Source organism: Crocuta crocuta, unplaced genomic scaffold (assembly GCF_008692635.1).
Source record: "Crocuta crocuta isolate KB4526 unplaced genomic scaffold, BGI_CrCroc_1.0 scaffold299, whole genome shotgun sequence".
Classification (NCBI taxonomy): Eukaryota; Metazoa; Chordata; class Mammalia; order Carnivora; family Hyaenidae; genus Crocuta; species Crocuta crocuta.
In genome coordinates this window covers 11,084,076-11,105,332 of record NW_027532747.1, presented here as the reverse complement: position 1 = coordinate 11,105,332, position 21,257 = coordinate 11,084,076, and the positions used below count along the sequence as shown (strand labels likewise).

Below are 21,257 nucleotides of genomic sequence, written 5' to 3'. Positions count from 1 at the left end.
GGGGGGTGCAGGGGATCAGATGCCCTGGAGCGGAGATGTGTGTTTTCTCAAGCCAGCTGCTCTCTCTTCCCTGCCACCAAGATCCCCCAAAAGAAAACGTCATCTTGGGCACCTGATATGAGGGCAAAGTACCATCCAATGAACGGATCCCTGCACCCAGGGTTTTCACCGGGGTTCTCCTTGGACCAGCCTATGTGCGGGGATGGGGGGAGGGAAGGCGACAGAGTGGCCCTGGGGACTGTAGGGGATGGCCATCTCCCCATGGCGGAGAGGCTCCTGAACCAAGGCCACTGACCTCAGGAAGCCATAACTCAGAACCCCTCCTGAGGTTTTCTGACCTATGCTGCTCTCATGTGCTGAACCCTGTTGAAAAACGCTGCCACAGACAAGACACCGGGAACGGCCAGCTCAAGTGGCTTGTGTAGCTGCAGCCTTTACAAAAATCCTCTTCCTGAAGCCCGCTACACCTGTGGTTGACATCACACAGCCCTCCAGCGTGGCAGCTGTGTGCGAACCCATCTCCCCATTCAAAGGGATCTCGGAGGCAACCGTTTTGTTAAGCGCAAGGCACGATGAATTACGTGGCTTGGTTATGTTCGCTGAGGTGTTGTTTTCACAGGCATGGTCACTGAATGCATGGCCTATATTTATATTCCAGCTGTCCTTCTGTCCGTTCTGGTGGCATTAGGTAAGCGGCTCTCATCTGAAGGGTGTGCACCCTCCCTCTCCCCTCCTGTCTTTCCAGCGTGGAGCAGATAAGCCAGATCTGAGATGAAAGCCTGCCCACCTAGCGACTAGGCAAGCATCAAAGTCCAGGTACAAGGGACAAGTGCGATACGACGTGCAACAAAACTCATTTTCCAGAGATGTCAGTAGACACAGCTCGCGTGCGTTTGCTTGGCGTCCAGGCTGCCTCTGCTTCCCAGCCCCAGAATCAACTTGGATGCCCCATGTGCATGAATATGGAGAGGATGATGTGGCTGTGCCCCAAGTCCCCTCTCTCTGCTGGCCACCCACATTCTCCCTGCGTACCGCCATAGCAGCAGATCCCTGGCCTCCCCACATTTTTTTTTTTTTTTTCTGAAAAGAAACAGAGCTTCAGCAGCGGGCACACAGAAACCCCCACAGCCGATAAACCCTGCTACTGATTTTCCCTCAGTTCCGAAATAAGTCAACATTATCTGTCATTAGACTTGATTCAGCTTCCGGTTTCTGAGAAGCTGTGCCCCCCAAAACAATTCAAGTAAGAAGGAAAAGGCAGCAGCTCCACTTCTTAAGACCCCAGATACTAAATAGGATGCGAATGACTAAGCATTCTTGCCAGAGAGCTTTGCTTACAATTTTTCATTTTTAACGGGAAAAGAACGTCTGTTTCTCGAGATAGGGCTCGAGAGTAACTCAGTCCAACGCTGCAGACTGCTGGCAGTCAGTGACCTTCTCACAGCTGCCACCTGTGCTTGAAGACCCAGGCTGTCCTCGGGGTGGAAGGAGACAGCCCGCTAGCTAGTGATGAGTCTCTCTTATTTTTTGGCGGGGGCGGAGAGCCCACTCTCCCATGGGCATTATTTACCTCTGTACCACCCCCGATTCCTGCTGGAGGCGGTCCCGCTTCACTAAGGAGGCTGACTGGGGGCTGGGGTGGGCTCCTCGCTGTGCTGGGCTCCCCTCTTTGTAGCACATGGTCTACCAGGGGGACAGGGGTGCGGGGCTCTAGTGCTTTCTAGGCAACCGCTGGCCCTACCCGATTCCCATGACAACCAGGGCCCTGCTTGTGGGCTCCTCTGATCAACAGCTCTGGTCCCCATTCTAGGAGATACTTTCCTTTTTCAGGGAGTGGAAAAGAGATTAAGACAACCCAGTAAATCAGGACAGCCAACCCCCCTGGTCCCAAGACGAGATCACAATTTCCAAGTGACTTTAACGGAGTATCAGGCACAGCTGAAACCTGACAGGACGTGTCTTCTCCTGAAGGGGGAGAGTTCTCCCCAGGGAAAGCTTTAGGGAAGAGCCCCACTGAGGCAGGGAGAGACTGGGGGGCGCGGTCACCAGAGGGCATGCGGGGTGCCCCAGCATGCTGACAGCGGGAAGTGTGGAGGGAAGCCGTTCACAAGCGTGCGGGAAGATGCCAGCTGTCAGGGGGAGCCGAGCCATGGCTCTGGGCTGGAGACAGTACCTTCTGCAGGACGACACCAGGCAGATGCTCTCATCGCCATCAGAAACCCTCCCTGTTGCATATTCATGAGGCTGTGTCTTAGCACTCACGTGCCTGGGGAAGGCCGTGTTAGTCTTTGACCATAGCTTCAGGGGGGAAAAGCCTTCCCGGTTTTGGGTGAGGGTCTAATTACTGGACACCACTCCTTAACTTCTATCTGAGTGCCATTTGTTACTGATGTGTCAGCCTCCTAAGATTCTATTCAATCTTCTTTAAAGAAAGACACCACAGAACTAATTGGGGAGAATTAATTTTAATTTCATTAAAATAGCAAGAGGAGGTTCATCCTTGAATCATCAGGGCTGGAGGTTTCTAATTGCCATCCCTCCAAAGCAGTGAGGTCATCACTAAGAGTAACTTTTTCATATACAGATTAAAAAAAAAAAAACCCCGACTTTATTCTGTTAAGCAGGAGCAAAGGGTGAAATACACCCAACGTACTAGTCATTTCCTGATCACGAGATACATTTTTAAATGTCAGAAAATGCAAGGTCGATAACAAAATGCTAGCCATAAGAAAAGGGGAAAAAACAACGACCTTGAGTTTGTTTCTCAACCTTATTTCATTCCAGGGGTTTGTTTATCATTAATCTGTTTATTCTCTTCTCTGGGTTACGTGTTCCTAAAAGGGGCAGCAGCTTAACCAGAATGAGCGATATGAAAAACTGAGCCAAGAACCCAAGTCAGCGTTCTTGATTTGAGCACGTTCTAAAGGGAGAGGTGAATAAAACGTCGACATACATTTTTCCTCCAAGCTAAGGACTGCAAGGGCACTGGAGAATGGGGCCACCTGGGGTCCCCGGGTCTAAGGAGTGGCAAGCAGTGTGGAGAGAGCCTTGGACAGTTGCATCCCTACTGGGCTCTTCCCACCTGGCAGCCTTGTTCCTGTGGGAACCGCAGCTGCCCCCGTCACTCGGGAGGGACACCTGTCCGAGGCTTGAGATGAGGAGGGGCTCCTGGTACACCGTAAAGGCATGTGTGAATAGAATTAGTAAGCTGACATCCCTACAGATGGGGAAACTAAGGTGGACGGAGATTAAATGAGTTCCCTGGGTTCTTCCGCAGAATTGGCCCTTGAACCCAGGTTTCCTGACTTTGGAGAGAGCTGAGTGGTTTCCATGGAAGATAGTTAAGTCCCTTGTAGAAATGTGTCAAGCCTCACTGTTACTAATAAGGGCTGCCTAAAGATTTTAATGTAACCCGACTTTCTGAAAATCAAATCTTTTTAATGTATCCGAGGAGCCTGATATTGAAAGAACCTTGATGGTGAAATCTTTTTTTTTTTTTTTCCCTGTGAAGAACCCTAATGTGATGACAATACCAAACATACCTCTTCTATTATGGACTTGAATTTATTTTAAAAATGTTTTATTTGTATTGACACTTTTAGAAGCCAGAAATAACGTCACATCTAAGCTGAGCTGGATTTCAGAGGGGAAGTCAACTCCCTGAGGGGAATATATGCTATACGTAGTAAAGGCTCAGATCATTCAAATGTATTGGATCACCATATACATTAGCATTTCCCAGAATGCAGTCCCTGGAATAGTGATTCAACAAGGTGGGAAAAAATGATAAAATAAACTTGGGAACAGGGAAGGAGTCACATTTCAGAGCCTTGAATTTTTTTTAACTACAGGACTTCTCGGAGTCTTTAATGGGCTAACGTGAACTGTCAGTCGCTAAGAGGGAGATGCAGTATTTCCCAAAAATATTTGCCCAGAGAATCAGCAGCCTAGGAAACATCCTTCGAAAGATGTGAAACTTCACTCATGCCTTGAAAGAATACCACGTAAAGAATTAGCCCTACACCCAGGGAACTGCTTAGTCTCCTTGAAATTTTGGTAGATGTAGGTTAAGTTTTATGATATCCATTTGGCTTGTTTTAGGAAAATTCATGGTTAGAACTGACTGGAAAAAAATTTCAAGATTCAACTGGCCCCCTCTACCTGAAATTCACAGATGACCCACACCGGGGAGGCTGAGTGCCTCATGCTTCCATTTGGTGCCAGTGGGGCTGCTGGCCAATCCACAGATGACCTTACTTGGGCATCTTTCCCACACCGCCTCCTTCTGTAGTCCCTCCCAGAGAAGTACTGCCTCCTCAGTGCTTAAGCCCAAGCTGCGGCCGGAATGCATTAGAATCTCGGGAGAGACAGCCCCCCCCGGGGGGGGGGCGAGTGGGCAAGCAGGTGGCAGCCTGGTGTCCACGTTCTCTCAGCATTCCCAGAGACCGACAACAAAAACACACATGCCGCGGTGGAGGGAGAAGCGTGGTTCTGGAGACCCTCGGGAAGGTTAACAGATAGATCGGTAAACTACTTACTAACTGAGAAAAGGGAGGGGAAACCATGAAAGTGAACTTCTGGAGAGTTGCCTTGGAACAACAAACCAAATCAAAAATTAAAACCAAGAAATAAAACATTTGAAAAATCAAAATTAAGGCTAAAAAAAGCAAATAAAGTTCTAATAACCTTCCAACTGTAAGTCTGGTTGTCTCGAATTAGATTTCAATTCAAGAGTGACACATGTTTTTCCACTAACAATGATCCCCCCCCAAAATCAAAAAAGGCCAACTGGGCATTCCCCTCTGCATTTAAATGTTCCCCTGGCACATGAGAGCTGACCGATTCATGTAATGTGTTTTGTTCCCAGGGCAGGAAATTCCAAAGGGAAGGGAAAAATAATCAGACAAGCACTTTTCAGATCTTTCCACCACTAACCCTAATCGTGATTCCAATACTTTGTACACTTGGGCTCGTTTTTGCTCCTATGAAGTCAAAGGATTGGGGAGAGAAATGCATAGCACTTGGGGCCGTGGTGATCTCTCCTAACGGAAGGAGCTAGGATTCACACTCATTACAATTTTAATCAAGAGATTTTACATTTATCAGTAACGTGTGGTATGTTTTCCCCTTCTCTAACTAAATGTTGGGGGGAGAAAGAGATTCTTGGGCACATTCGTCTTGGTGTGAAACACCTGGTTACTGGCGAGGCACTCCCTAAGGACGGAAAGATCAATCAGAGTTTTTACAAAGAATAAACAGTTGAGTCCTTCGTGGGACACAGCACATTCAGCAGAAAGCCCAGTGGGTGCTCATCACCCTAACAATTTACTAATTAATCTGACACGCAGTGCTTCCCTGCAAAGTCAGGACTTTAGTCTTGAAAGGTCGAAAGGAGCACAGGGCTCCTCGGGATGCTGTTGATCAAGGTGGGTTTGCTGTGTTACAGGAGTGGACAGGCCGGTGGGAATATATCATGCTATTCTAGAATGCGAAGATCCCATTTTAAGACCAAAACACTGGGCAACAGTCAGTGTGAAAAAACAACTTTTCTGGAAAAACTGAAGGTGGCAATTGCCTGGAGGCATTGTATTAGAGAAAATGTCTATTTTAAGAAGTGGATTAAAAACAACCTAAGCAGTTTATAAACAGTATCTTCATCTTGCGTTTCGTGAAGCTGGGATTGCAAAGTTCAGCACATAGAGTTGCCATGCAGATAAGTAAAGCCAGAGTGTTTCCTGGTCTGGGTGATTTATTTTAGAGAGGTAATGATAGCCTCATTTCTGCCCCCACTTTGTGTGCGTGTGTGGTGCGTGCGTGTGTGTGTGTGTGTGTGTAACACAGCAGGTTTACCATCCCTAAAGATGAGCACATTAGAGGAGGCTATTCTCTCTGACCGCTCCTCCCCTTAGGGGCTTTTGTTCTGCATATAACTGAGCATCTGGGACAAAGATGAGCTCTTATAAATCACGGATACAGAGATTAAATTTTCTGGCAGTGCTTTGGGCAAAGTGGACATTAAATCAGTAAGTGAAAGGAAGCAAGCTTGGCCCCTTGTGGGGAGACCCACAGTTAGGTCCCATCGAAGGACCTTGCCAACCATTGCTTCATTTTGTTACAGGAATCTCTCTCTCTCTCTCTCTTTTTAAATGGACAGGTCCCCAAACACTGTAAAACAGACTTTCAAACTTCTGTATTACTTAAAAGCAGGATTAGATTAAAATACTGTCCAATTTCCCTGCAGGGTTTCATGGGTTTTCACCCATACCCTACATTTTCCTTCCTTGCAAATGGAAAACAATTTACAGCATTGCTTCCCAAGATGTGGCAACCCATTGGCTTTGGAATCCTGAGTGGGTGCTCTGTAAATCCAGATGCCTGGGCTCCGGCTCAGAACTACCGAGTCATAAACTCTCGGGATGGAGTTCGGGGGATCTGCAGTTTTTAAAGCTCTTCGTGTGCCTTTAATACATAGTAAAGTTTGAGAACCACAAATTTAAAGGGCATACGACCATTATCTTTAGGATATCACCTTGATCACTGCATGCTTGTTTGAACTGTTTCTAAATAGAAAATCAGAAATATACAGAAATAAGTTATTTGCAAAATGTTCTAATTTGCCTTTTAAAAAAATAGCATTTTTATGCATTTACATGAACGCGGGGAAAGCACAGAGGTAACCAAGGACAGGACGTGATTGTCTGGGAAAAACTTCTGTTTACGCCGCTCAAAACAGGTTCCTTTCCTTTTCAAAGAGGAGGCTGGAACTTGAGCACTAATGTCTCTTTCTGCCCCAAACAGCTTTTGGATTTTCAAATTAGCAAGATTTTCCCCTCAGATAAATTTGATGGGAGTTTCCTATCCAGCTTATCAGTTAGGAAGATTATCAGAAAATGAAACATCAGGCAAATGAAGCAGGTCTAACAAGAAAGGAAAAACCATAAAGCATGTTTACGCAGAGAGGGCTCCCGGCGGGGACCTGGGTCATTGAATGAATGAGCTGCAGGGGACCACACAAAGATGTCAGGTTTGGGAGAATGAAGATGAGGAGAAACAAACAGGTGGAGAGGAGATTCGGTTCTTGAAAGAGAAGAGGAGGAGGAGGAGGAATCTGACACTAAAAAAGTGAAAGAGAAAAAAAAAAGGATAAAGGCAAAAAAAAAGCTTTAGAAACACAAAGGAAAAAAATAAACTAGCTTTTCATATACTCACATAAGCTGCAAAGAAAATGAGGTCATGTAATAGACAATCATTCCTGTACTGGACAACAGAATACAAGTGCTTTTCGAAGAAAACAAATTTGTTTTCTCCCCCCTCCCCCCACTGGTTATTCAATTGTTCTGCAACCACACCACGGAATAAAAATAACTCAGATTTACCTGGGCACAGACTCAGCAGCATGATCCGCTGACAATGACACATCTTTAACCCACCATATCCAGGACGTTCTAGAGGAAACTGCTTTTCATTTGGAAGGGTGCAGTAGACCCTGGCTATTCCTAGATTTGTTTTTTAGGAGAAGCACTTATATAAAAGGTTTACTTGAAAGGTTAGGTTTTCCTGGGTAGAGGTACTGAGGTAGGATGACATGTCTTAGTCCTGCAGAGTGCTAAGCTTTCTAGGCTGGTCTGTGGTTGGGCGCCCAGGCTGGGGCACTGTGAAAAGGAAGCTGTTACTGGCACCTTCGTGTCTCACAGCTGGAGACATACACAGTAAGGGCAGACCACCTCGGCTATGGTGAAAAATCTTCCCAGACACAATGGACCAAACTCTCAAGCTAAAAGAATGACTTTGCTTTGGACAGGTGTCCGGTAATATCTACCGATGATTAAAGATAAATCTCCTTACTCCACATCCTGTTTTGAAGGCAAAAGGAAGAAAAAAATTTTTTTCACCCTCTATTTAAGGAACTACCAACTTATTCCTAAGAAAAGACAATGATTCATAGCTTCAACGTTAAGGCTGTCACTCTATTTGATTCCTCTTTTTCCATGGCTGGGACCTATCAGAGGTGGGGGAGGGGGGGCCAGAGGTGACCGTGGAAGGGAAACCATGTTGTTTAGGGGGACTTTTCAGTTTGCCACAACCATTTAATGAACTCAATGCCCCCTCTCTTAGCCACAGTGGACTGGCCAATCCAAAGCTTCCAGACAAGAGTTCCCCTTATGTTATCCTACAGATGTTCACGTGGGTAATTTTGGAGGTAAAAAAAAAAAAACCAAACCAACTTAATTAACCACTTCCAAAATCAATAATGCTGAGCCTGCACCTTATAATGACCCAGATGTATAATAATAGCATTGTACTTATATTTTTTAAGAAGTTCTTGTCTATTCGACATGTATACTGAAATTTTAGGACCCAAAATATGATGTCTGAGATGTGCCCTAAAATACTCTGTAGGAACTAAGTGTGGGACAGGAGAGGTGGATGGAGGAGGAATATTAGTTGCTGAAAGCTGGTGGTAGGTCTGTGGGGATTCATTATATTAGTATCTCTATTTTGGTTTGTTTGAAAGTTTTCCACAGAAGAAAAATATTTTCAAAAGGAGATACATTTTTTGTCTTGCCAACAAAACCAAGGAACCCCACAGGGTCTGTCTGCACACTGGCTGATGGAGAATGGACAGGGCCATGGCAGTGAACTTCACCATGGCTCTGGCCACATCCTTGCCGAAGCCAACGCCGTGGCTTTGCTCATGTCAGATGCCCGAGACCTTTAAATGAGGGCGTTTAGGAAAGGAGAGAATACCGGGTGTTATATGGATGAGTACTATCAGCAAGATGTCACCTGTCGGGCTGGGTTCTCTCAGATGGTCACTTTGTTTGGATTCGGGAGCTTTTCTACAGCGGGTAAGTTCCTTTTCTCTTTTTCTCTATAGCCCAGTTGCCTTCCTAAGTGAGCAGAGTGGCAGTGGATAGTCCCAACTTGCCAGCCTCCTCCCTCACCTGCACCGGAGACTGTGGCAAAGGGAAGGAGGAAGATGGCCGAGATCCCCACGGGGCGGTAAGTCTAGAGTGTGATGACAGTGCACCATGGGATGCTATGCTGTTGTAAAGAATGTGGCCATTCTGTGTGATGGACATGGAGGGATCTTTAGGACAGGCCGTGAAGTGCAAGGTGCCAGGCGCTGCACAGCACATGCACATAGTATGCTATTTTTCACACAGGGGACATGGAAGTGATCTCTCTGAGTATCTGAATGAAAAAAACACTCGAAGGGCAAACCAAAGCGTCAATAAAAATGGTTACCTTTGGGGAAAAAGAAGATAAAGGAGCAGGGATGGGAGCAAAAACTTCTCTACAGCACCTTCCGAACCAAATCCTAAAATCTGTGTGTTGTTCACAAGTTAGGTCATCCACACAGGTGTATGAACAAGGCTGAGCTGGCCCTCAGAAGGCCCCGCCTAAACACACCCCCCCTTCCCCAAGCTATCTGCAGAAAACTGGGCTCCATTAGTCAAGATGGAGGCACCCTTTCCATTTTCAGGCGAGCCTTCCTAAATTTCGTCTCTTTGCTTTCAGCTGTCATATCAGAATGTACTACCCTCATTCACAACCATGGGCAAGTGGCAAGGCCTCCTGAAGTGGCCTCCCATTCTTCTGGTTCCCTGGCCTTATGGGTAAGTAATTGGCAGTGTGTAAGCCAACAGTCTGGGGCCTCGGGGGCCGGGCTGGGGAACGAAGTCTTATAGGGATTCATGCAAGAACTATCTTGTAGAAACACTACCACGACAACAGTAACAAAACGGCCAGTGGCCAGGCCTGGGAGGCTGTGCTCTTCTCTTGCTGTTCAAGGGCCCCTGTGCAGGCAGTCCAGCCTCCAACCACCTGGGCTCCCAGAGTGAGTGACCGAGCAGATGCAGAAATCCCGGCCTGAGCCACAGACACACCCCACCTGGACGCTACGGCATCTGAGGTCACACTCGAAGAGGGAGATTCTTGGGGTCTCTGGGGAGAATGTCCCACGGGGCAAAGGGGAGAACAAATAACAGGGTCTTTCTTATTTTCCACCACTCTCTGTATTTCATGCGATGTGGCATTCAGGCCTTGGGACTTCAGGGGAAATTAAGGTCCAGGCCAGCTGGAAGGAAAGGGGGTCTGCATTCAGTATGACTGTCCTCACAAGGTCGTGAGGAGGGGGCGGCGGGGAGAAGACCTGGGCAGCCGCAGCGGCTGTTCGAAGGCAGCCACATTGCTGCAGGTGCTGCCATGAGCTTCCCCGCCTCCCCACTGCAGCCCAGCCTCACCTTGCAGTGGCCAGTCCGGATCTTTCCAGCAGCGAGGCCTTACACAGGGTCTCTGGGAGCACTTCTGTGCTATTCAAAGCCAGAGGCCCCCTCCAAGGACTGCTGATCATCAGGAGGGGGGCAGACAGGCGGTGGGGGAGGGGAGAGTTTCTCTGTAGCTTTGTCTTCCGCATTTTGAGCACTGGCTGCCAGTGTAAACCACACGGATCTGCAATTCATGCTGCATCCAATACCCAACACTCTTTTGACCTAGGAGCCCTGGGGCCCTGGGGTCAGACTTCTAAAGCCGCCTTCAAATTTGGTAAAAGGAAGCCTAGCACAGGAATGCGGTTCGCAGGCAGCTGTGAGCGTGGGCCTGGGCGGGGAGCACATCTGGCTCTGGGAGGCGGTATTTCTTTCCATGCTGCTAGGGGCACGAACTTGCAGGCGGCGGCTGTGCGTACCTCAGGGCTGCTCCCTGCTTTCTCTGGAAAGGCTTGGTCAGGAGAAGGCCTGGGAGGCTCCTTCCGCGAAGCCAGCCCATAAATGAGCAGGCACACCCAGATGGAGATTAAGCCTCACACAGCCCCTCTGAGGAGCAGGGGGAGAGAAAGGAGAACCAGCTTTCCAAGGATGCTGTGAAATGGTCTCCAAGGCTCAAAGCAGAGGGAATTTCTTTACATCCTCCAAACTGCCCCTGAACAGTCAGTGTAACTATTAGCATGACTGTTTGGAGGCTTGGAAGTGACAGAGGTATATTTATTTCTCTGTTCCCCAGGCAGATGTGGGAACACACACGACGAGGTGTACCTATCTGCTCAGAGGCAGCGTGTGGCTGGCCTCCTCATGGGGACAGGGGATCAAAAGCTCGGAACCCACCTGTGTCCCTAAAGGGCCTTTTGGCCAGGGGTGGGGGTGGGGAGGGTGTTCCTATGTGCAACTGATTAAAAATCAATACCCAATTTCAGCAAGGTCTGAAACCTAAAGAGAGAGAGAGAGAAAGAGAGAAAGAGAGAGAGAGAGAGACGGAGACAGGAAAGCAGAGGGGAAGCTTCACGGGGATGGGAACGATCTAATTTTAGTTTTGAATTTTAGGCTCTGAGAACAAGCGGAAAAATAGAAAAGATTTCAAAGAGCTGTGCCGGGCAGGCACTAGTGCATCCCTCACTGTGAACACACACTTGAAGAGACGCTGGAGAAAACGCGCCTCGATTCGAGTGTAACCTCGTTGCGTGAGGAGTGTGTTTCCAGGCCCAGTCACTGGCAGTGTCCACCCCACGCCCCTCGGGGCCAGGCCCCACGTGCCCGCGGACACCACGTTGTCCCCTCTGGTCTTGTATTCTCACCTGTCTCGGGATCGCTGAAGTCTGGCAAGGTAATTGTGTTAAGCTGTCGTCTGTCAGCAATGGTTCTATCTAAGAGGCTGCTCCCACGTCCAGAGTCACTGCAAAACACAGCTACAGAGGTCAGTCATTCGGAGGGGGGTGGGGGAAAGACAGAGATGTCACCACCACGGACCCCTGAGCGCCATAACACAGCTTTTGGGCGTCTTTGATGTTCTTTAACACCCTCTCTGTGGACCACCGGGCATCCTGCTTCTGGCCAGGCCCGGCCTGGGATCGCTTCCCATGTTCATGGTCACAAACACATGTAAACCACACCCACAGACCCTTGCTAAGTTTAGCCACTTTTGTGTCATTATAAGATACTTGAAAGAAGACTTGAAGGCAGGGGCGCCATCCGCCTTAAGAGCGGGGAACGGACTGGATTTGCATTCTGTGTTGCAAGTCTTGGAACTCCTCAAGCCCATAAACACACACCGTCTGCGAACTGCCTTCCCAATCAATGGTCTGTGCCTAAGCCCTCACTGCCCCGGAAGGTCGCCTGCCTGGGGCATTTCTAGGGGACCCTCATGCCTAGGGCCCTCTCCAGACCAAATCCATCAGCATTTCTGGCGCAGTCGATCTTTCTCCAAGCTCCGCTGAGGGTTCTGAAGCGTAGCTGGATCTGAGAACCGCTGGTCCCTACTTTTCCTTTCCAAGGGCAACCGCAGCCAGGGCCTCGTATATGTCCCTATTTAACAGATGAGGAAAGGGGGTTGAGAGCTCACATGGCAGCTGCAGCCTGCTCCTACGGAACAGGCTTGGCACCACTGGTTGGCAAGTCACGTGGGAGACCCCACTGGGCTCCGGGTGGAAAGAAACACCAGTAGGGGACCTGAGCCCATACAGACTCTTGTTTTATTTTGTTCTAAGAAGCCTGTAACAATGACATCCTTTCTTTTTTCCCTCTTTCATGAGATTCCAACAAAGAAGCTCCAAAACGCAGCCCATCTTATCTCTTGAGGTTTGAGTCTAGATTTCTTTGAATCTATGTTGCTTGTTAATCTGGGGGCTCCGGGAGTGGTATTTTGTTGTTGTTGTTGTTAAGAAGTTCAAATTCTATAATAAAGGGACACAATTTCCTTCCTGTGTGCAGCTGTTGCTAAAAGTGATGCAAACACGATTTGCTATGAAAGTTAATATGGTCCACAGGCTGCAATTTCCACGTCCAGTGAGCTAGTTAGAGAAATCCACAGGAAACAGACGGAAACTTGCCTCCGTACAGACTGTTTGTCAGCCTATACTTATTACATCACTGGCTACGTGATTTTTTGGAAACTGTTCTATTCATTATTCCCACAATGGAGAAATAATAAATGTCTCTGAGCAGAAGACAACACAAAAGTACATGCAAATGTTCATTAATCACATTATGGACTGAACAGTTCCAACACTGGTCTGCTCACGTATGTACTTTTAATATAAATATGACAAAAATATTACAAAGAGTTGTCTGAATATTGCAATGGCCCTTCACTTAGGAGCTTCTCAGAAGACATTATCTCAACACAAAGTGATTTTTTTTTTTCCATCTCCTGGGGGATTCCAGGAGCCATGATAAGGTGCTGGCGTTGTGAAGGAAGGATTCGCCTGGGATTTTGGTGGACCAGATCTGAGGACGTGGATCAGAAGCGTTTGTTTTGGCCATGACCCTCCAGGCCTCGCATCTCACCAAGTTTCATAGCCCGGGTTGGCTGCCACGTGTGTTGCTGGGTCCTGGAAGCCGGCTGGGGGTGGGGGTCTGGGATTTTATCTTATACCTGGTCCCTAACAAGGAGGTCACTGTGGATCTACCTTCCCTGACGGATGAAGATAAGGATTGTCTTCCTATATACAGCCATGCAAGGCTGAACTGAGGTCATGTGGAAGAAGCATTCAGAAGATCTATAACTCTGAGGTATATTCCGTGCCTTGTTATGAATACACTTACCACGGACATGCAGCTGAGGTTAATACTCAGCTCATTTCTGAGGACCACTTATTCCTCACATTCTGGTGCGATGATAAGGGTGGGCAAGCTGATTTAAGGGCCTCCTACTCGAAATGCTAGAAACTGTAACTAAGACCCAAATCGTGACTTGTGAACCTTACCCACGGATAATGACCCAGGATCTACTTCCCCTCCACCAGCCGAGGAACTGGATGCAGTTACATCCCATAGTGCACCTTCCATAGTTCCTTTTGAAAACAGTACATAAGCAACAATTCACTCTTCAAAATGGAGATGCTTTTGTTTCCACCCTGAATGTTGGGACTGAGAATTCGGCTGGTTGCTTTAAGCAATTGTTAGTTCTACACTTGTAGGATGCAGAGTCTTAACCCATCAAGGTTTGCCTTTACTATGAACCCTGGAATGTGGAGGAAGGGGCCAAGGGAGGCCCTGGCCAACTCTTGGGTCTCTTTGACTCTCTCTGGCCAGTCTCTCTCACAAAAGCCTTCCTCTCTCCCTCTGGGACTCTGCTTGGGGTCTTCCCACCGACCACCCTCTCCCCAACTCACTACCCAGTTAGCAGTGCCCGGCACTTCAGGCTGCCGGGAGCACCTCTCAAGGAGGCAGGAAGAGAAGCGAAACCATTCCTGGTCGGTGGAGCTAGGAGACAGTTTAGGGAGAGGACAGTAGCAGGAGCTTCAGATCCAGGGCACGTAAGCTACAGATCTCCACGTAGGTAGACGCAAAGTATAGGTACTTCTGTTCCCTGCTTGGTCTGAACATTTAGAGTGCACCCTAGTAGGGATGGTTAAAGGTATACTGGAAACTGGCAGCTTCCCTTGGAAACCCTTTCTACCTTCTTTAGTACACAGAGGTGGTCAGACACAGAGGCAAGCTGGCGGTGGGCTAGGAGTCAGAGCCCAGGGGTTCCTGTTGCAACCCAGCCTCTCACGCGCAGCTTCTAAACTAGCGCCTCGCACACGTAAGTGCTGGGTGTGAGAGAGGGGCCTGGGAGAGGACACCAGAGAGGGGCAGGTGGGGGAGGAGATGCCTGGTGTTCTCCAGGCCTCTTACGGCTGGGTAATAGGAATCAAGGTAAGTTCCCAATATCCCTGGCCCTCAATTCTCATCAGTAAAATGGGTACGATAGAACATGACATTTGCCTGTTTCACAGAGCCTGCTTTGTAAACAGAGAAGCTTCACCAAAATGCTGGTGACAATTAATCTCACGGTTTATGAGATTGAGCCCCATGTTGGGGCTGTGCTGATAGCGTCGGGGCCTGCTTGGGATTCTCTGTCTCCCTCTCTCTCTCTGCCTTTCCCCTGCTCATGTGCACTCTCTCTCATGTGCGTGTGCTCTCTCAAAATAAATAAATAAACATTATAGAAAAAATAAAAATAAAGGAAAAGAAGTTGGTTGCTGACTGAAGTTGGTGCAGGGAGCCTTGATGTTAGACAGCCTGGGGCTTGAATCAGGGCCTCTCCTGTGTATTTGATTGGGAAAATGGAGGCAAGCTATTCAGCCTTGTTTCTCTTCTATAAAGTGGAGAGAACAGTTGTGATCATGCAGGGCTAACGTGGGGACTGAAGGTAAGGCACAAGTGGGTGGCCTAGCACAGTGATGGCCCAGGGAAGGGTCAGTCAGTTCGATGAGGCTGCTGGGACCTTCGAAAGGGAGGTGGGGGGCGGGGGGAGGCTGCTCACAAGCCACACTGTTATGAGTGGTGTGGTGGAGTCAATATATGCAAGGACAGGAAGGGCTTGCTGCTTTACTGGGAGAGAGGAGACAAAACATGAGACAGATTTCTCTCCTAAATGCACGTAAAACTGCAGACCCAGCGAATAGACCCAGGCTTCTGAGATGACACACACCTTTGCCAAACGAACACTCGAGAGAATGCCGCCCACCATGCTGCTCACAGCAAGAGACGCATTCTCAGGCTGCTGGTGGAGCGCCCTTTGCAAGTTGTCTGGGGCTTGCCTCAGCGACCAGCTCACTGTGATTTTCCTTCGAGCAGAAATAAAGACGGAGCGAGTTGCAGAGAACACGAAGGCAGGTCTAGTCTCCGTGTGGCCTGTCACTGCTCATACCTTCCTCTGTGCCTCATCGCCTCCCGGGCTCTGGAGGCCGTGCCAGGCCTGGGATGGAGCCGGGATGGAGCTGGGAGGGGGTGGGGGACAGCGGGAAGCCCTGGCAGGTTGAGCACACTCAGAAATAAGGGTGCTCCGAGTCAGGAAGTCAGTGTGGACCTTCTCTGGGTACAAACCAGCCACTTCCCAAGATGCTTTCTGCTGTTTTTCTTTTTTCTTTCCTTTCCTTCCCTTCCCTTTCCTTTTTCCTTTCCTTTTCTTTAAAGAGGGATGCTTCTCATGCATTTGTTCATGCAATTCTCACCTCTTCTGAAACCCTGTGTCACCTGATCATAGACTGAAGGCTCTTGGACCCAGAGCTGCCTTTTTCTGGAGAATCAGGAAGTATGTGGCCCCTTGTCAAGACACAGCCCTCTCCTCTTTACGCTTTAGTCTATTGCCAGGGTCACGTCTTAGCCTGCCACATTGGGGAGGACGTCTACGTTTGCGCAATGGTAAGGCCTACAGGAGAAGAATTTATTTATATCCCAAAGAAAATAAAGTTAAAAAAAAACAATCAGGAAGCTCCTTAATAAGGGGCTGCTCAATTAGCACCCCCCCCCACCACGGTTCTCTGAGTAGCAGGAGAGCTCCGAACTGATGGGTCCTCCCCCACCCACCCCCACAGCCCATCCAGACTCTGCGTCCGGAGCCGGGGTCCCTCCCTGCTCTGGCCCCGAAGGAGCCTTCAGGAAACGGAGGAAGTATGGACACGGCCCAGGCATTTGCTTAAGTATTTTTAAAAAGCTTTCCAATTCTGCTATTTTTTTCTCCTCACATTCAATATTCTTGGTTGCTAAGTGGGAGGAAATGTGGGGAGGTGGGAGAGGTGTGGAGAACGGAGGGAAAATTGGCAACATGAATGCTGAGGGGTATATTTTCTCCTTTCTGAAGGGGGTGCAGGCAAAGGAATGCTCCGGCGGAAGCAGCCAGCCTGGGTGGTGGCTCCTGTTCACTGGGCTTGTGGCAAAGACTCTTCCCCAAATCCTGCTGCTTCTGGTGGGCCAGGAGTGGGGGGCTTTTTGGGAACATAAGATGGGCATTTTCTATTTCTGCTTACAGACTCAGAAGAGTAGAATTTTTTTTTTTTAAATTAAAATGATCTTTATTTTCAGAACGCGTCCACAAAAGGGATGAGGCCGGTTTCACGATTATCTTCTCACTGAGGGGAAGATGGGGCGCGGCGCAGTCACGTGCCACCGGCTATGGACGTGAAGGGGATTCCTGTCTAGTTGTTGCGATGACTCTGGTGATGCAAGGGTCGCCTGGCCGCCCGCTGGGCGTAGGACTGGATGGCGGGCTGGCTGGTCAGGGTGAGCGCCCTCCCTCCCGGCTGCACTGGCCCCCCGGCCCGTGGTCACAAGTCTTTCTAAGGTCAGATCACAAACATGCATCCGCTAATGGGCCCGATTTTGAATATAGTTTTTGAACAGCAGAAACTTTGGTCAAACAAAATCCCACGCGGAACGCTACCTGCGCTCTGCTGCCTCCCTGGCGCCTGTCCCACCAGCGCTGCAGGCCAGTGGGGGGACTGTGCTGGGCAAGGGACACATTTACGGTACATTTATCATGTGAGTTGAACATTTTTAGGCTCCTGACTTCTAAGAGCTGAGTGTGGGCTGTCCGTACATCTTGCTATGAGCTTGAAAAATGTCCTGAGTGTCTGAGCAGTTGTCTGAATTCACTTGAATTATTAGGTCCCTTTACATTAAATGACTTCCTTTGTAAGGCAGGACACAATTAGTAATCTAAGCGCACTCCGGGAAGAATTGTTTGAGACTTGAAATGGGCATAGCAGGTTACCGGGTGTCTTTCAGTGGTGAGCTGGGGGTTGGCTGGTGGGCCTTTCCCCGATTATCCGCCTCTGTAGGCAGACGGACCCTGTAAAGAAGGTGCCCCCCCCCCGACCATATATTTCACTCTTCTATAGGATCCTGTCTTTGCATGTCCTTGCAAATTCATTTCAGCATATCTATTGTTCAGATTCTCTGAGCCAGCCTTAACAACTCACTGGTTTGCTGTTAACGAGGCACATAAAATCTTTGATATGTGCTTATTTCGTATTTGTTTCAGTCATGATTTTAACTGTTTGAAAATCATGGTTTATCAGGCCAACAGCGACTTCTACTTTCCTTAGTAGGACATGACTTATGATCTATGGAGGCCTTTTAGATATTACTGTGGGAGCCCCATCTGGAGGATAGAATTGACTAGCCTACCCATACATTGCCCGAAAGATGATAAGACTTGTCATACAAGTTAACTGAAGGCTGGTTGAGAGGACTCTGCTAAAGGTCAACTGCGAACAGGGCCGAGTACGTCACTGTGGTGGCAGCAGTAAAAGAAGTCCGAGGCGTGGGGGCCTCATCAGCCACCGGGAGAAAATCCCCTTGAAAAGGGACTGTGTGTGGCTCTGCTGCTCCCGGTGGCTGGAGGCGCACACAGGGAGGCAGGGCGAACGCCCGCCTGCTAAATGCCCATCGGAGACGGCACCGAGGGGCAGGGGCCCATGCAAACAGCACGCAAAGCAGGCCCCGCTAGCCTCTTACCTGGGGTTGGTTAGGTTGTAGCAGGATTTCCATATCTGCAGCATGTGCTTACACGTGAGGAGCGCTTCGTCTGGGCCCCGGCACAGCGACTCCACCTTCACTTTGGAAAACAGTAGTCTGTACAGGGGAGACAAAGGGAGAAAACCACACAGCTCAAGCCAGAGTCCCCGCCAGAAACCAAACACTGTGGGCTGGCCTAGACCTGGAAGCTATGGTGCTCCTTCTATGCTCACCACTATACCACCAACGCTATGGTGCTCATTCTAGAAAGTGGTATCCAAAGGCTTGATCCCAGGCACCAAGGGACCAAGGCTCCTTGGTGCAGACCAAGGATTCTGGAACTCCCAGTTCAACATAGGGCTTTGTATACTGAAGGCAAATGCAGGCACACCAAACAAGACCATTTGTGATCAGGTTAAAAGCATCAGAGTGGTTGGGAGTGCCTGGGTGGCTCAGTCAGTTGAGCATCTGACTTTGGCTCAGATCATGACCTCACATTTCACGAGCTCCAGCCCTATGTCAGGTTCTGTCCTGACAGCTCAGAGCCTGGAGACTGCTAAGGATTTTGTATCTTCCTCTCTCTCTGCCCCTCCCCCACTCATACCNTCATGACCTAAGCAAAAGTCGGACACTTAACCGACTAAGCCACCCAGGCGCCCCTAAAAATATTTTTTAAGAAGAATCAGAGTGGCTAATTTTATTAAGAACACACGGATTTTATTGAGTGACTTTTTTTTTTTTAATGTTTATTTATTTATTTTGAGAGAGGGAGGGAGAGCAGAAAGAAAGGGAGAGAGGGAATCTCAGGCAGGCTCCTTGCTGACAGCACAGAGCCTGATGCAGAGCTCGAACTCACAAACTGTGGAATCACGACCTGAGCTGAAATCAAGAGTGAGATGCTTAACTGACTGAGCCACCCACATGTCCCAGGAGCAACTTTTACACAAAGCTCTTTATTAAGAGCTTTTAAAAACAAAACCAATTTATTTGCAAAGCTTCAAAAAGTCATTAAAAGGGAATCTTGATTTATTGACAAAATTACACAGGAGATGGGACTCAGTTGATATAGGCATCTACAAATAACCTTCCACAATGATCCTCCCATGTGATGGATAAATCTCTTAAGCTTCTAAGAGCCTGAACTGCAGGCACATAGAGAAGGGGGCGTCTGGCACATGTCCTGTCCTCGGATCCTCTCAGTCCTGCTATTTATGGGCCAGGACTTCACCAACTTGCTCCGTAACCACCAACTACCTCTTCCCTATTTTTGTTACCACCAATGGCATCACCCTCTGTCCAGACCTTTTTTTTTTTTTTAATGTTTTTATTTATTTTTGAGAGAGAGAGAGAGACAGAGTGAGCAGGGGAGGGTCAGAGAGAGAGGGAGATACAGAATCTGAAACAGGCTCCAGGCTCTGAGCTGGCTGTCAGCACAGAGCCCGACGCGGGGCTCGAACCCACGAACCGTGAGATCATGGCCTGACCTGAAGTAGGACGCTTAACTGACTGAGCCATCCAGGCGCCCCTGTCCAGACCTACTGAGAGCTAAGCTTCAACCCTTCTCTCTTTCTCAGCCCCTCGGCTATCCCATTTCCAAATTCTACATATGCCTTTCTGAAGACATCGGCTCCCCTGGGCCCGGAGCCCATCAGTACTATCCTTGTGAAGGCCCCAACATTTGCATTCCCAGCTGGAGAAACTACCGTGATGTCTTATTGCTGGTAATAATAAGTCAAAACTCCTTACTGAGTCCTCAAAGGTACCCTGCCCACCGGCTACTCCTGTTTCAACACCCACCCCATTCTGGGTCACATGTCCGTCTGGACCCTTTATGCCTACCAAAGACCAGGTTTCTGTCCTAACTGTATGAATGCCGTGTCCTCAGCCTTCATCTGTATGAATGAATCTGCTGCCCTCCCCCATTCTTCCTAAATTCTTAACCCAGCCGACACCCCTCCTCAACAAACAAGTCCACAAGTGCATCTCTGTCTTCCCTGTCGCATCAGCTGCTGTTTATTGTCAATGAAAACACAAAGAAGAGGCGGAGGGGCTCCTGTTTATTTAAGGGTCTCCTCTGGGCCACGCCCCGTGTTTGGCGCGTCAAACAATGTCAAGGTCATTGTAACGATTCTCCCCCAGGTGGTGGTTATCTCCGCACTAGAAAAGAGCAGCGCCCCTCACTTCCGGACTGCCTAGGATTGTGCTTGGAGGCCAGTGGGCCTTAAATACGCCTTTGCTCACTGACTGCTTTCTATACAAACCACAGGTTACAAAATACGTTTCCAGTGATTTAAGGTAGACATGTAGGAGAATTCTTCCACCACGAATGACATAATGGCCTCATTTGGAGGCACTTTTGGGGAAGAATGTCTCCTTTTCCTCAGTGGGAGATGGAACGAGGGTGGTCCGAATGCATTACTGCCCAAGCTCCGGAAGGGGTTAGGCAAATGGAACCTCCCTCCAAATGGAACACAGGAGGCCCGAGGGGGTGCTGGAGGCTCTCAGATGGGTCAGGGCTGCAGCTTCCTGGAGCCTGGATGTGCAGACGCCCGGGATGATGGCGACGGGCCAGATGATGATGGGGACGCGCTCCCTGATCCACGGGCAGGTGGGCATAAGGGTGAGGCCAGACGTGAGGACAGGGCAGGGCATCTGCTCAAAACATCTAGGAAGTGGAGGTTCCCAGAGGCCTTTCCAGGACTGCCCACAAGGAAGGGCGGCCACTCAGGGCGTTTCTGAGGAGCCAGGAGCCAACTCCTGCCCCCGTCTCCACTAGTCCACATAGTGGTGGGAGTTTCTTCCCACCAGAATCTCCCACCAACCTTGGGTCAGCCGGGGATGTGTTAATGGGGTGGGGAGACGCCACCCAAGGGTCACCTCGCGCACCTGCAGTGACCCATTCAGAGGCCAGAAACCCCTAACCCCCGGGTCTGGTTGCCAAGCCGTTTTGGCCAAGGGAGACCCCACCTAGGACCACAGTGATGTTCTCTGAGAGGCACACTGAGCTCAGGTGCCCCCGGGAGGGCAGCGAGGTAGGTG

General features: G+C 49.1%; 1 protein-coding gene across 4 annotated transcripts in view; it reads right to left on the bottom strand.

The window, feature by feature from the left end:
• The window catches only part of TTC7B (tetratricopeptide repeat domain 7B), a 252,850-nt gene that overhangs the window by 53,101 nt on the left and 178,492 nt on the right, over positions 1-21,257 (bottom strand). For 3 of the 4 annotated variants that reach the window (XM_077780871.1, XM_077780874.1, XM_077780873.1), the window contains exons 15-17: positions 18,219-18,335; positions 11,573-11,670; positions 4,539-4,589 (exon numbers count right to left, since the gene is read on the bottom strand). In XM_077780871.1, the coding sequence (XP_077636997.1) occupies positions 4,539-4,589; positions 11,573-11,670; positions 18,219-18,335 (266 nt within the window). The remainder of the gene's footprint in view (positions 1-4,538; positions 4,590-11,572; positions 11,671-18,218; positions 18,336-21,257) is intronic. The other variant, XM_077780872.1, reaches the window with a different exon arrangement.